Source organism: Oncorhynchus gorbuscha, linkage group LG15 (genome assembly GCF_021184085.1).
Source record: "Oncorhynchus gorbuscha isolate QuinsamMale2020 ecotype Even-year linkage group LG15, OgorEven_v1.0, whole genome shotgun sequence".
Taxonomy (NCBI): domain Eukaryota; kingdom Metazoa; phylum Chordata; class Actinopteri; order Salmoniformes; family Salmonidae; genus Oncorhynchus; species Oncorhynchus gorbuscha.
The window spans coordinates 85,255,300-85,267,968 of NC_060187.1; the positions used below are offsets into that span (position 1 = coordinate 85,255,300).

Sequence of the window (12,669 nt, forward strand, 5' to 3'; positions counted from 1 at the left end):
GTAGGGGTCGCGGGTAGCGTCCGCGGGGTAGGGGTAGCGTCCACGGGGTATCGGGTAGGGTCCACGGTGTAGGGGTAGCGGGTAGGGTCCACGGGGTAGCGGGTAGCGTCCACGGTGTAGGGGTAGCGTCCACGGTGTAGGGGTAGCGGGTAGGGTCCACGGTGTAGGGGTAGCGGGTAGGGTCCACGGTGTAGGGGTAGCGGGTAGCGTCCACGGTGTAGGGGTAGCGGGTAGCGTCCACTGTGTAGGGGTAGCGGGTAGCGTCCACGGTGTAGGGGTAGCGGGTAGGGTCCACGGGGTAGGGGTAGCGGGTAGGATCCACGGGGTAGCGGGTAGGGTCCACGGGGTAGGGATAGCGGGTAGGATCCACGGGGTAGCGTCCACGGGGCAGCGTCCACGGGGTAGGGGTAGCGGGTAGGGTCCACGGGGTAGGGGTAGCGGGTAGGGTCCACGGGGTAGCGGGTAGCATCCACAGGGTAGGGAGAGCGGGTAGGGTCCACGGGGTAGGGGTAGCGGGTAGGGTCCACGGGGTAGCGGGTAGGGTCCACGGGGTAGCGGGTAGGGTCCACGGGGTAGGGGTAGCGGGTAGCGTCCACGGTGTAGGGGTAGCGTCCACGGGGTAGCGGGTAGCGTCCACGGTGTAGGGGTAGCGGGTAGGGTCCACAGTGTAGGGGTAGCGGGTAGGGTCCACAGTGTAGGGGTAGCGGGTAGGGTCCACGGTGTAGGGGTAGCGGGTAGGGTCCACGGTGTAGGGGTAGCGGGTAGCGTCCACGGTGTAGGGGTAGCGGGTAGCGTCCACGGTGTAGGGGTAGCGTCCGCGGGGTAGCGGGTAGCGTCCGTGGGGTAGCGGGTAGCGTCCGCGGTGTAGGGGTAGGGTCCACAGTGTAGACGTCGTGGGTAGGGTCCATAATGTAGGCGATAAGGTACCCCGTCTCCTTGCCTGGTACATGTGATTAATGGTGTACACGCCCTGGTTCTTTTGGGTGGGGTAGTTCAACCCTCAAACTACCCATCTATACACACATTCTCAGTAACTGGCCATGTTACCAAAACACACCTTATATTTTCCACAGTTTATAACAGTTGAGAATTTTGTAGAAATTTGGCAAACACATAATGTAGGGTTGGTACGGCCTTAAATCTTGGAAAAGTCTTTTTTTTAAATGTTTTATTTACGTTTTCCAGTCCTGGAAAAGTTTAGAAAATTGTAAAATCTGAAAAGAATACTTTTTCCCGTCTATTTTATTTGGGCACATATTCTTTACCAATCACATCAAAATCAACTTCAGTGCATCTGTGTGTCATCACCTGCATGTGTACCAGTGGGCCATTGCTCAAGGAGAGGCCTATAAAATATGATAGAGAACCGAGTAGGTAGCCAATTCAAATCTTGTATCCTGGCTAGTTCTCTCTTTCTCCCTCTAGTTAACTGTTCAGTGCCAAATTCAATCTGTCTAAATGTCTGTGAACCCTGCATGGCCAATACAATTCAACTTCAGGAACATCCAAGCATGTATACTTCCTGCTTAACCCTGTGACCTTCAACCTCACAGGTGGACATGAACTTCATGAAGAAGATCCCTCCTGGGGCGGAGGCGTCCAACGTGCTGGTGGGAGAGGTGGAATTCCTGGAGCGACCAATCATAGCATTCATCAGGCTGTCCCCCGCCGTGCTGCTCACTGGTCTCACTGAGGTGCCCGTACCCACCAGGTAAGTGTGTACACACACTTATCTGAATCGCATGACAGGCATTTAGTTATTTTGACTGTGAAGGAGTTATTGCAATAGACAACCATTTTTTAAAACATATTGTGTGTTGAGGGGGACGTGCGGTGGTGTGTGCTTGGATGGACTCTGATTCTATCCTGCTCTCCTATTGGTCAGGTTCCTGTTCCTGCTGCTGGGTCCGTTTGGAAAGGGTCCTCAGTACCACGAGATCGGCCGCTCCATCGCCACGCTGATGACAGACGAGGTGAGGAGCACTACAACACAGCTCTGGATTGGTCCAATTTCAACCTTGGCCAATCACCAATTGGTCCCATGCTGTGGCGTCAGAAGCAGCGACATGTCGTTTGAGAGACTGCTGTTGTCGTCCTGTGCCAGGTCTTCCATGATGTAGCGTACAAGGCCAAAGACCGGAACGATCTGCTGTCGGGGATAGATGAGTTTCTGGACCAGGTGACCGTCCTACCCCCAGGAGAGTGGGACCCTACGATACGAATCGAGCCCCCCAAGAGTGTCCCATCTCAGGTGAGGGATCTGGACCAAGATGTTGGTTGGCTGCTATTGAACGTGTGAGACATGCTGATGGGTAATATTGTAAGAGAACCGCTGTGGAACCGCTATTGTAAGAGAACCGCTGTGGACACGTCATATGTATATACTGTACTCGATACCATCTACTGTATGCTGCTCTGTACCATCACTCATTCATATATCCTTATGTACATATTCTTTATCCCCTTACACTGTGTATAAGACAGTAGTTTTGGAATTGTTAGTTAGATTACTTGTTGGTTATCACTGCATTGTCGGAACTAGAAGCACAAGCATTTCGCTACACTCGCATTAACATCTGCTAACCATGTGTATGTGACAAATAAAATTTGATTTGATTTGGATGGTTAGAATGTTGAGGGCTGTGCAGTAACCTGGCCTGTGGGGGGCTTTTCTCTCTACACAGGACAAGAGGAAGATGCCCTCATTGCCCAACGGCTCTGCCCATAATGAGTCCTTCAAGGAAGACCAGCACCAAGCAGGACCAGAGCTACAGAGGACAGGGAGGTGGGTCTCTCTCACACAAACACACACAATGGGTTTTCTTTAAGTCCCTTTTGATGAAAAGGAGCTGCCAGACTGAGTGGTCACCTTGGCAGCTCATTATAAAAGCATTATAAACATGAAGAGAGCTGTTCACTAGAGGTCTGGAAAGTCTTTCATGAGTCTGATGTAGAAGCTGAAGAGGTCTACTGCAGCCTTTAATCTAGCAGCACTTCACCAGTACCTCACAACCCCCCACACACCGTCTACACACCGGTACCCCACACACACCGTCTACACACCGGTACCCCACACACACCGTCTACACACCGGTACCCCACACACACCGTCTACACACCGGTACCCCACACACACCGTCTACACACCGGTACCCCACACACACCGTCTACACACCGGTACCCCACACACACCGTCTACACACCGGTACCCCACACACACACACACACACACCGGTACCCCACACCGGTACCCCACACACACACACACCGTCTACACACCATTCACTCTCCAATAATACTGAAACCACACCATAGTGTATTTCTAGTTCATGAAAAAGACCAAATATATACTCATTTCTTTTTTATTTTACTAACTTGTCTTCAATTGTAGGTTATTTCATGGGCACTACTAAGTATAGTTGTATATTATTGAGCAGCAGTTACTGTGTAATGTTGAGTAATGACATTCTGCTCAGTGAAGAAGTTAGTTAATAACTATGGCATTAAGGGCGACATCACTTTAAAGAGTCTATGCAGGCTTTAGACATGCTGTTCTTGACCCCTCTCTGAAACATGACCTGAAGTGGCCTGTACAGGATGTGTGTCTGTGTGACAATTATTTATGTCCCCTCAGCTGGCACGGTTTCCATTGCTGGCTATATTACAACTGCCTACTACATTTAGTCTGTCCAGTTTTTTGAGTTGGCTTTGATTTAGAGTTGTCCCCAATACTAAAGGTGCAGAGATGATATCACATCTCTCTAGCAATTAAACTATTATTAAAACTCCCTCACTGGCTTCCCTGCTCCCTCCCTCCCTCCCTCCCTCCCTCCCTCCCTCCCTCCCTCCCTCCCTCCCTCCCCCTCCCTCCCTCCCTCCCTCCCTCCCTCCCTCCCTCCCTCCCTGGCTTCCCTGCTCTCTGACGTCTTCCCTCCCTCTCTCTCCTCTGTCAGGATCTTTGGGGGCCTGGTGATGGATGTAAGGAGGAAAGCTCCGTTCCTGTGGAGCGATATTAGGGATGCTCTGAGCCTGCAGTGCCTGGCCTCTGTGCTGTTCCTCTACTGCGCCTGCATGTCCCCTGTCATCACTTTCGGAGGCCTGCTGGGCGAGGCCACCAAGGGAAACATCGTGAGTGATGTCACCAGAAACTAATGGGAGATATTGTATTTGTCTACAGTTATTGATGACTTTGTGAGAAAAATGTTTAATTGCTCACCGTCTTTGCCTAATCTCACTCTCACTCACACCCAGAGTGCGATCGAGTCGTTGTTCGGGGCGTCTCTGACGGGCGTGGCCTTCTCCATGTTTGCGGGCCAGCCACTCACCATCCTGGGCAGCACCGGACCAGTCCTGGTCTTTGAGAAGATCCTCTTCAAGTTCTGCAGGTGAGTGTGCAGGCTACTGCTGTAGCAGTGTCCCAACTGTCTCAAACACCTCCTCAGGGTTCGTATTGTCATGAAAGTCCTGGAATTTTATTTAACCTTTATTTAACTAGGTAAGTAAGTTAAGAACAAATTCTTATTTACAATGATGACCTACCCTGGCCAAACCCTAACCCGGACAACACTGGGCCAATTGTGTGCCGGCCTGTGGGACTCCCAATCACATCTGGTTGTGATACAGCATGGAATCGAACCAGGTTCTGTAGTGACGCCTCTACCACTGAGATGCAGTGCCTTGGACTGCCACTCAGGAGCCTAATAAAAGTTGGAAAATTATAAATTCCCAAAACGTTTTCGAATGTCATGGAAATTCATTTAATAATTTCTGTTAATGTAATTTTTTAGGCACCGTTTTAAAATATTTTATCAATAAAATAAACATCTACATATCAGCCAGGATCGGAATGACACTAGCGTATCGGTGTTTGCGAGCATCATCTGCGTAGTGCTAGACTAGTGGGCCGTTGCTCAAGAAGAGCGAGACAGTGGGGACATTACAGCAGCAGGTAGGCCTAGCCTACAAAATATGATAGAACAAATTAACTAGGTAGCTAATGCAAAACATGTCGTCTATCCTCTAGTTAACTGTTTAGCTATTATTAGCATGTATGAATGTTATCTCCCCAAAAACTTTCCACCGATACTCGTGAATAAGGCCAGACAAAGTTCATTTAACTTTTTTGAACAATTCATGATTCATTTAAACGATTCCAGTTTGGCTAAATAAATGATTCACTTTGCTATTGTATTAGTTGGGATTCTGTTCAATCGTGGTGAATTGGATCGTGTGAAAAAAGTAATTATTTGTGAATAGTGAATATAAATTTTAGGGAAAAATATTCTGTGTAGCCTTTTGTTTCTCCTGTTGATTTGGGCATCCAATGTATGAGACATTACAGCTCAATAGATACCAGTCAGCCTGCAAAGTAAACACTTCTGAGATCAATATGACTGAACAGCTGAATAAAATATAAGTAGCCTACCATAGCCTTTTGATATATTGAATTAATGATTTCAAAAGGCATAACATTTATTTGGTGGTAATGTTGCAATGTTTTACATCAAGGGAGGTCAACCATCCTCCAGGATAGCTAATGAGAGTGCAGGCTTTTAATCCAGTCCCCCTCTAACAAACCATTAGAAATGAGATGCTCCATCGGACCTTGATTAAACTGTCTCGGATGTGTTTGAGCAGGGCTTGATCAAAGGCCTGCACTACCAGTGGCTCTCCTGTCCTAAGGGTTGACTACATGTTTAATACAGTTTCCTAATAGGTATTCTAAACTCAGCAAAAAAATTAACGTCCTCTAACTGTTAACTGGGTTTATTTTCAATAAACTTAACGTGTAAATATTTGTATGAACATAACAAGATTCAACAACTGAGACATAAACTGAACAAGTTCCACAGACATTGAATAATGTCCACCATGAACAGGGGGGGCAGAATCAAAATAAGTACTGCAGTGAATCTCCTCATGAGCTGTGCCAGATTTGCCAGTTTTTGCTGAGAGATGTTACACCACTCTTCCACCAAGGCACCTGCAAGTTCCCAGACTTTTCTGGGGGGAATGGCCCTGGCCCTAGCCCTCACCCTCCGATCCAACAGGTCCCAGACGTGCTCAATGGGATTGAGATCCGGGCTCTTCGCTGGCCATGGCAGAACACTGACATTCCTGTCTTGCAGGAAATCACACACAGAACGAGCTGTATGGCTGGTGGCATTGTCATGCTGGAGGGTCATGTCAGGATGAGCCTGCAGGAAGGGTACCACATGAGGGAGGAGGATGTCTTTCCTGTAACGCAGATTGCCTGCAATGACAACAGGCTCAGTCTGATGATGCTGTTACACACCGCCCCAGACCATGACGGCCCTTCCACCTCCAAATCACCAAGTCCTCGGTGTAACGGTATTCCTTCGCCAATAAACGCAAATTCCACCATCACCCCAGGTGAGACAAAACCGCGACTCGTCATATGAAGAGCACTTTTTGCCAGTCTTGTCTGGTCCAGGGACGGTGGATTTGTACCCATAGGTGACATTGTTGCCGGTGAGGTCTGTTGAGGACCTGCCTAACAACAGGCCTACAAGCCCTCAGTCCAGCCTCTCTCAGCCTATTGTGGACAGTCTGAGCACTGATGGAGGGATTGTACGTTCCTGGTGTAACTCGGGCAGTTGTTGTTGCCATCCTGCACCTGTCCCGCAGGTGTGATGTTCGGAAATACCGATCCTGTGCAGGTGTTGTTACACGTGGTCTGCCACTGCGAGGATGATCAGCTGTCTGTCCTGTCTCCCTGTAGCGCTGTCTTAGGCGTCTCACAGTACGGACATTGCAATTTTTTTCCCTTGCCACATCTGCAGTCCTCATGCCTCCTTGCAGCATGCCTAAGGAAGATTCACACAGATCTTTCTTTTGGTGATTTTCAGAGTCAGTAGAAAGGCCTCTTTCGTGTCCTAAGTTTTCATAACTGTAACCTTAATTGCCAATTGTTTGTAAGCTGTTAGTGTTTTAACGACCGTTCCACAGGTGCATATTCGTTAATTGTTTATGGTTCATTGATCAAGCATGCGAAACAGTGTTTAAACCCTTTACAATGAAGATCTGTGAAGTTATTTGGATTTTTTCAAATTATCTTTGAAAGACAGGGTCCTGAAAAGGGGATGTGTCTTTTTTTGCTAAGTTAAGTGCCTTGCTTAACTACAGGAGATTGTTTATGGGATCAGAGATCAGCCTCCCAGTGTTGCCACATTACGCTGACGACAGGAGATTGTTTATGGGATCAGAGACTGATTATTTTATACATATAGACGCCGCCAATTGTTGGTTGATGGAAATGTTAAAAGTCATGGAGACGTCATGGAATTCCATGGAATTTCGTCTCCTTTCCCTCCTAAGAACACCTTCTCTTGTCTCCTTTCCTTCCTTCATCTGGAAGGATTTGATGAGCAATATGATGGCCTACAACTTGAAAGCCTGTTCACATTGTAAAGGGACAGGGCTGGTGGCCAGACTACTGTAAACCAGATCTGGAAATTGTGTTACTATAGCGCCATCTGGTGGTAAAGAGAAGACTGACACCTACACTTAACTGAAACAGAAGTGACCGTCTGTAATCAAGTTGTGGTGTATTATGGTATTAGCCCCAAGTACTCAATGAGAAAAGATCATGCCAGGGGTTAAGATCAATTATCTACTGGACAATAACTGATGTTCCCACTGGAGGTAAGAGGTATAAGTTAAAATCCCAGTCTAATATGCAGAATATTTTATTTTTTAATATATTTTTAACGTTATTTTACCAGGTAAGTTGACTGAGAACACATTCTCATTTACAGCAACGACCTGGGGAATAGTTACAGGGGAGAGGAGGGGGCTGAAGGAGCTAATTATAAGCTGGAGATGATTAGGTGGTCATGATGGTATGAGGGACAGCATGGGAATTTAGCCAGGACACTGGGGTTAACACCCCTACTCTTACGATAAGTGCCATGGGATATTTAATGACCTTAGAGAGTCAGAACACCCGTTTAACGTCCCATCCGAAAGACTGCACCCTACACAGGTCAGTTGCTAATCACTGCCTTGGGGCATTGGGATATTTTTTAGACCAGAGGAAGGAGTGCCTCCTACTGGCCCTCCAACACCACTTCCAGCAGCATCTGGTCTCCCATCCAGTGACTGACCAGGAACAACCCTGCTTAGCTTCAGAAGCTTAATCTTATTTAACTAGGCAAGTCAGTTAAGAACAAATTCTTATTTATAATAACGGAATAAGCAGACTTTCACCTCAATGTTATTTTTAATTCAGTCAATGATTTAACAACAGTTGAAAACAATGCTACTGTGTATGTACACCTCTGTCTCTGGTTGCTGTGTCATGGGGAAGAGGGATATAGACCTATTGCTTCAGCTGCTGTGGCATGGGAAGAGGAGGGATGTAGGTCTGTCTCTGGTTGCTGTGTCATGGGGAAGAGGAGGGATGTAGGTCTGTCTGGTTGCTGTGTCATGGGGAAGAGGGATATAGACCTATTGCTTCAGCTGCTGTAGCATGGGGAAGAGGAGGGATGTAGGTCTGTCTCTGGTTGCTGTGTCATGGGGAAGAGGGATATAGACCTATTGCTTCAGCTGCTGTGGCATGGGGAAGAGGAGGGATGTAGGTCTGTCTCTGGTTGCTGTGTCATGGGGAAGAGGGATATAGACTTATTGCTTCAGCTGCTGTGGCATGGGGAAGAGGAGGAAGCCGCTGAAGGTGCTGTGGTGGTTGGCGTTGTCCCAGACCTGGGTGTTGGCCCACAGCATCATTTGCAGACTGTCTCCCTCCTCCAGCAGCAGAGTGGCTCCGTTAGACGCCGTGTCGCTGCCCTCGCCGGACGGACTCTCGTGAGCGGCCAGAATGACTTTGGCGCCGTTCTTATACAGCATGGAGCTCAAGGTGACGTCCGTAGGAGCGTTGGCCGTGAACCGGATGTAGTAGACTCCACGAACCGGAGCCGTGAATTCACCTGAGAGGACAGGGTTGTTTTTAACGGGAAGAATGAGGAGAGGGTTAAAGTGTGTGTGTGTGTGTGTGTGTGTGTTACCTGTCTCTACGTTGTATGCACCACCAACATTTGTCAAGACCTCTCTGTAGACCAGCTTTTTGTTAAAGTCTCCTGCCTTTTGGAGTCCATTGCCTCCCAGTGATGCTGCGAACGCCACCTTAGGAATGTCTGTGGAATGCACATTTCATTCATTTATCAATACACATCAATATTCCAGATCACACACCATTGGTTGTCATGTAATTGTCTACGCGTCTGCGTATGTGAAACCTCACCACATTCTTATCAGTTACCACACTCCACACAACAGATGATGCTTTCTCACCTTTCAGTGCCTGCAGCTCTTTCTCCATGGATTCCATTCTCTCTTTCATAGCTAGAAACATGGAGAATACACAGCACTTTCACTAGTAACATCTATCTTTATACACAGCCCCACTCTCTCTTCCACTGCACATACAGTGGCAATTCAGGCTTACACACACACACACACACACACACACAACCTAAATTGTCACAGCATAATGTTTTCCAGGTCCATCTTACCGAGCACGCTGGCTGTTAGGTCAGACTTGACCTTCAGCTCTGCCACAGTGTCCATGATCTCTCTGAACATGGAGGGGATGTCCTGGTCCCCCCAGGTGGGCTGAGCTGTGACCAACAGAGACAGGCAGGCCACGGCCAGCAGTGGAAGGCTGCAGGGTGCCATTATCGCTCGCCTCTGTGTGTGTGATCAACAGGGTCGCAGAGAGAAGAGGAAGAATGTAACACGGCTCACACTCTCCTTAGCTCTTATAGAGACAGACACCCACTCTCTGTCATACATACACCCACACACACAGAGATGTTGCAAGCCAACAGGGATTCCCGGAGTCATTGCTTTTTCTAAACCTAGTTCTTCAATAAGGTAAATAGTGTATCTCCCGTCCCCCCCAGTCTGGAAATCCAGACCTTGTGTACCTGGTCAGGGTCCAACAGGTGACCTGATCTAGTATTGCTTTTCAGGATGTTGTTGCTTATTCAGTTTTAGGATTCCTACTTCTGCAAGTTTAATATGATTTCTCATTTTGTGACATATCGGGGTTGTATAGGACCAATGCCAGTACTTTAACTTGTCCATATACATTTAGTATTGTGTGTGTTGTGTCCCTAACCCTCTGTCCCCATCTCCCCTTGTCCAGTGACTACAACCTGTCCTACCTGTCCTTGAGGACCAGCATCGGCCTGTGGACAGCCTTCCTGTGCCTCGTCCTGGTTGCCACGGACGCCAGCTCCCTGGTCTGTTACATCACCCGCTTCACGGAGGAAGCCTTCGCAGCGCTCATCTGCATCATCTTCATCTACGAGGCCCTGGAGAAGCTGGTTCACCTGGGGGATCTCTACCCCATCAATATGAACAACAAGCTGGACAACCTCACCTTCTACATGTAAGAACGCTGAGCTACGACCTTCTACGTGTTAGAACGCTGAGCTACGACCCCACCTTCTACTTGTTAGAACGCTGAGCTACAACCTTCTACGTGTAAGAACGCTGAGCTACAACCTTCTACGTGTAAGAACGCTGAGCTATGACCTTCTACGTGTAAGAACGCTGAGCTACGACCTTCTACGTGTTAGAACGCTGAGCTACGACCTTCTACGTGTTAGAACGCTGAGCTACGACCTTCTACGTGTTAGAACGCTGAGCTACGACCTTCTACGTGTTAGAACGCTGAGCTACGACCTTCTACGTGTTAGAACGCTGAGCTACGACCTTCTACGTGTTAGAACGCTGAGCTACGACCTTCTACGTGTTAGAACGCTGAGCTACGACCTTCTACGTGTTAGAACGCTGAGCTACGACCTTCTACGTGTTAGAACGCTGAGCTACGACCTTCTACGTGTTAGAACGCTGAGCTACGACCTTCTGTTAGAACGTGTTAGAGAACGCTGAGCTACGACCTTCTACGTGTTAGAACGCTGAGCTACGACCTTCTACGTGTTAGAACGCTGAGCTACGACCTTCTACGTGTTAGAACGCTGAGCTACGACCTTCTACGTGTTAGAACGCTGAGCTACGACCTTCTACATATTAGAACGCTGAGCTATGACCTTCTACATAGTTTAAAGGAAGTGTACTCTGCACATCCAAACTACCTCAGGTGTTTTGGTTAGGTCAGTTGTAGTGGGCGTTTTGGTTAGGTCAGTTGTAGTGGGCGTTTTGGTTAGGTCAGTGTTTTGGTTAGGTCAGTTGTAGTGGGCGTTTTGGTTAGGTCAGTTGTAGTAGCTGGTAGGTCAGTTGTAGTAGGTGAACGGTGTCTGTTAATGTTTAGTCTCTGTCTCAGATGTCAATGTTCTCCGCCGGTTAACGCCACGCCTGAGATCCAGCAGGTCTGGAACCACAGCGGGGTCGCACCAGAATCCATATCTTGGACCCAACTGGATGTCAATGTAAGTTGTGTGTGTTTTTATGCGTGTCTGCTTGCGTGTGTGTGCTTATGGGGGCGTCCATGGTACCTTCTTATTGTTGTAATCTGTCTCGTACTGGTTTTCCATTTCAATAGTAAAATTACATTGATTTCATGCATGGACATGAAGTTGATTTTGACAACCCTCAACTGTCCTTCCCCCGGTCTGTGTTGTAGGAGTGTTCTAGGCTGCGTGGGGAGTTTATTGGGCCAGCTTGCGGCCACCATGGTCCCTACATCCCTGACGTCCTCTTCTGGTCCGTCATCCTCTTCTTCACTACCTTCTTCCTCTCCTCCTTCCTCAAGCAGTTCAAGACCAAGCTCTACTTTCCCACCAAGGTTTGGCATTAGAGTAGGAGTGATGTGTCTGTCAGGGTTATGTACTAGTGAGTTTAGGTCCTACCACTCTGCTCTCTCCCTTGGTTTGATCCTCTAGACGTGAACCTTTACCTCTTTTCTTTTCAGCTGTGCACTCCTTCTCACTCTCTGTCCTTCTGTGTTCCAGGTACGGTCGACCATCAGTGACTTCGCGGTCTTCCTGACCATCATGATCATGGTCCTGGTGGACTACCTGGTGGGCATTCCCTCCCCCAAACTGAATGTGCCTGACCGCTTTCAGGTATGGATTGGTTTCAAACAGTTAACTCTGAATTTCGTTTAGTTTGGGCCTTTAAATTGTTTAACATTTAAAAAAAAGTGTAAATGATTATATCCAAATACATTTATTATTATTATTGTGTTGAGTGACACGACATTATGCGAGAATTGTAAAAATCTGTTTGACTTAATGTCAATAATAATGTGGTCATCAAAATACATATTAAATCATTTGAAAACATTAACGTGGCAATCACAATACTGAATGTGACATTGCGGGGTATAGTGCCATGCTAAGGATGTTCAAAGACCTTTTTGTGAAACCCGCGAGTTCATATTTGCTCTTGGCGGAAGGTATTCCTCAACCGATCAGAGTAGGATCGATGTGACATTGGAAAGTCCTGAGGTTGTTTCATGGTCATCAGACGTCTTTTCACTGAAATATCAGGTGAAACGTTTTTCCCTCACTTCTGTCATTCAGGTGTTTTCAGAGAAACTTTTAAAAAACACAGCCAGTTACAAAGTAGAGCTTCATAGCTACGTTCATGGGTTGTCAGGGATTGGTCCAAATTCCCCTTTCGCCACCCCCACTTCCATGATGGGTGCTAGCTGTGTGGGAGTGGCTGACAGTTCGCTGAGGT

The 12,669-nt window shown here is 47.7% G+C and overlaps 2 protein-coding genes across 5 annotated transcripts in view; one reads left to right on the plus strand and one right to left on the minus strand.

The window, feature by feature from the left end:
* The window catches only part of LOC123998326 (sodium bicarbonate cotransporter 3-like), a 79,359-nt gene that overhangs the window by 41,840 nt on the left and 24,850 nt on the right, over positions 1 to 12,669 (plus strand). For all 3 annotated transcript variants that reach the window (XM_046303445.1, XM_046303448.1, XM_046303446.1), the window contains exons 8-17: positions 1,554 to 1,711; positions 1,886 to 1,973; positions 2,105 to 2,251; positions 2,685 to 2,785; positions 3,954 to 4,128; positions 4,252 to 4,385; positions 10,166 to 10,411; positions 11,309 to 11,414; positions 11,609 to 11,770; positions 11,937 to 12,050. In XM_046303445.1, the coding sequence (XP_046159401.1) occupies positions 1,554 to 1,711; positions 1,886 to 1,973; positions 2,105 to 2,251; positions 2,685 to 2,785; positions 3,954 to 4,128; positions 4,252 to 4,385; positions 10,166 to 10,411; positions 11,309 to 11,414; positions 11,609 to 11,770; positions 11,937 to 12,050 (1,431 nt within the window). The remainder of the gene's footprint in view (positions 1 to 1,553; positions 1,712 to 1,885; positions 1,974 to 2,104; positions 2,252 to 2,684; positions 2,786 to 3,953; positions 4,129 to 4,251; positions 4,386 to 10,165; positions 10,412 to 11,308; positions 11,415 to 11,608; positions 11,771 to 11,936; positions 12,051 to 12,669) is intronic.
* On the minus strand, positions 8,224 to 9,782 carry LOC123998327 (complement C1q-like protein 4). 2 transcript variants are annotated; one of them, XM_046303450.1, is made up of 5 exons: positions 9,531 to 9,782; positions 9,310 to 9,360; positions 9,024 to 9,152; positions 8,644 to 8,945; positions 8,224 to 8,556 (listed from the first exon to the last, which is right to left on the minus strand). In XM_046303450.1, exons 1-4 carry the CDS (start codon positions 9,691 to 9,693, stop codon positions 8,644 to 8,646), a joined length of 645 nt encoding a protein of 214 aa, XP_046159406.1. In that variant the 5' UTR covers positions 9,694 to 9,782; the 3' UTR covers positions 8,224 to 8,556. The 2 variants fall into 2 exon arrangements, with proteins under 2 accessions (XP_046159406.1, XP_046159405.1); XM_046303449.1 differs by having other exon boundaries at positions 8,224 to 8,599; positions 8,642 to 8,945.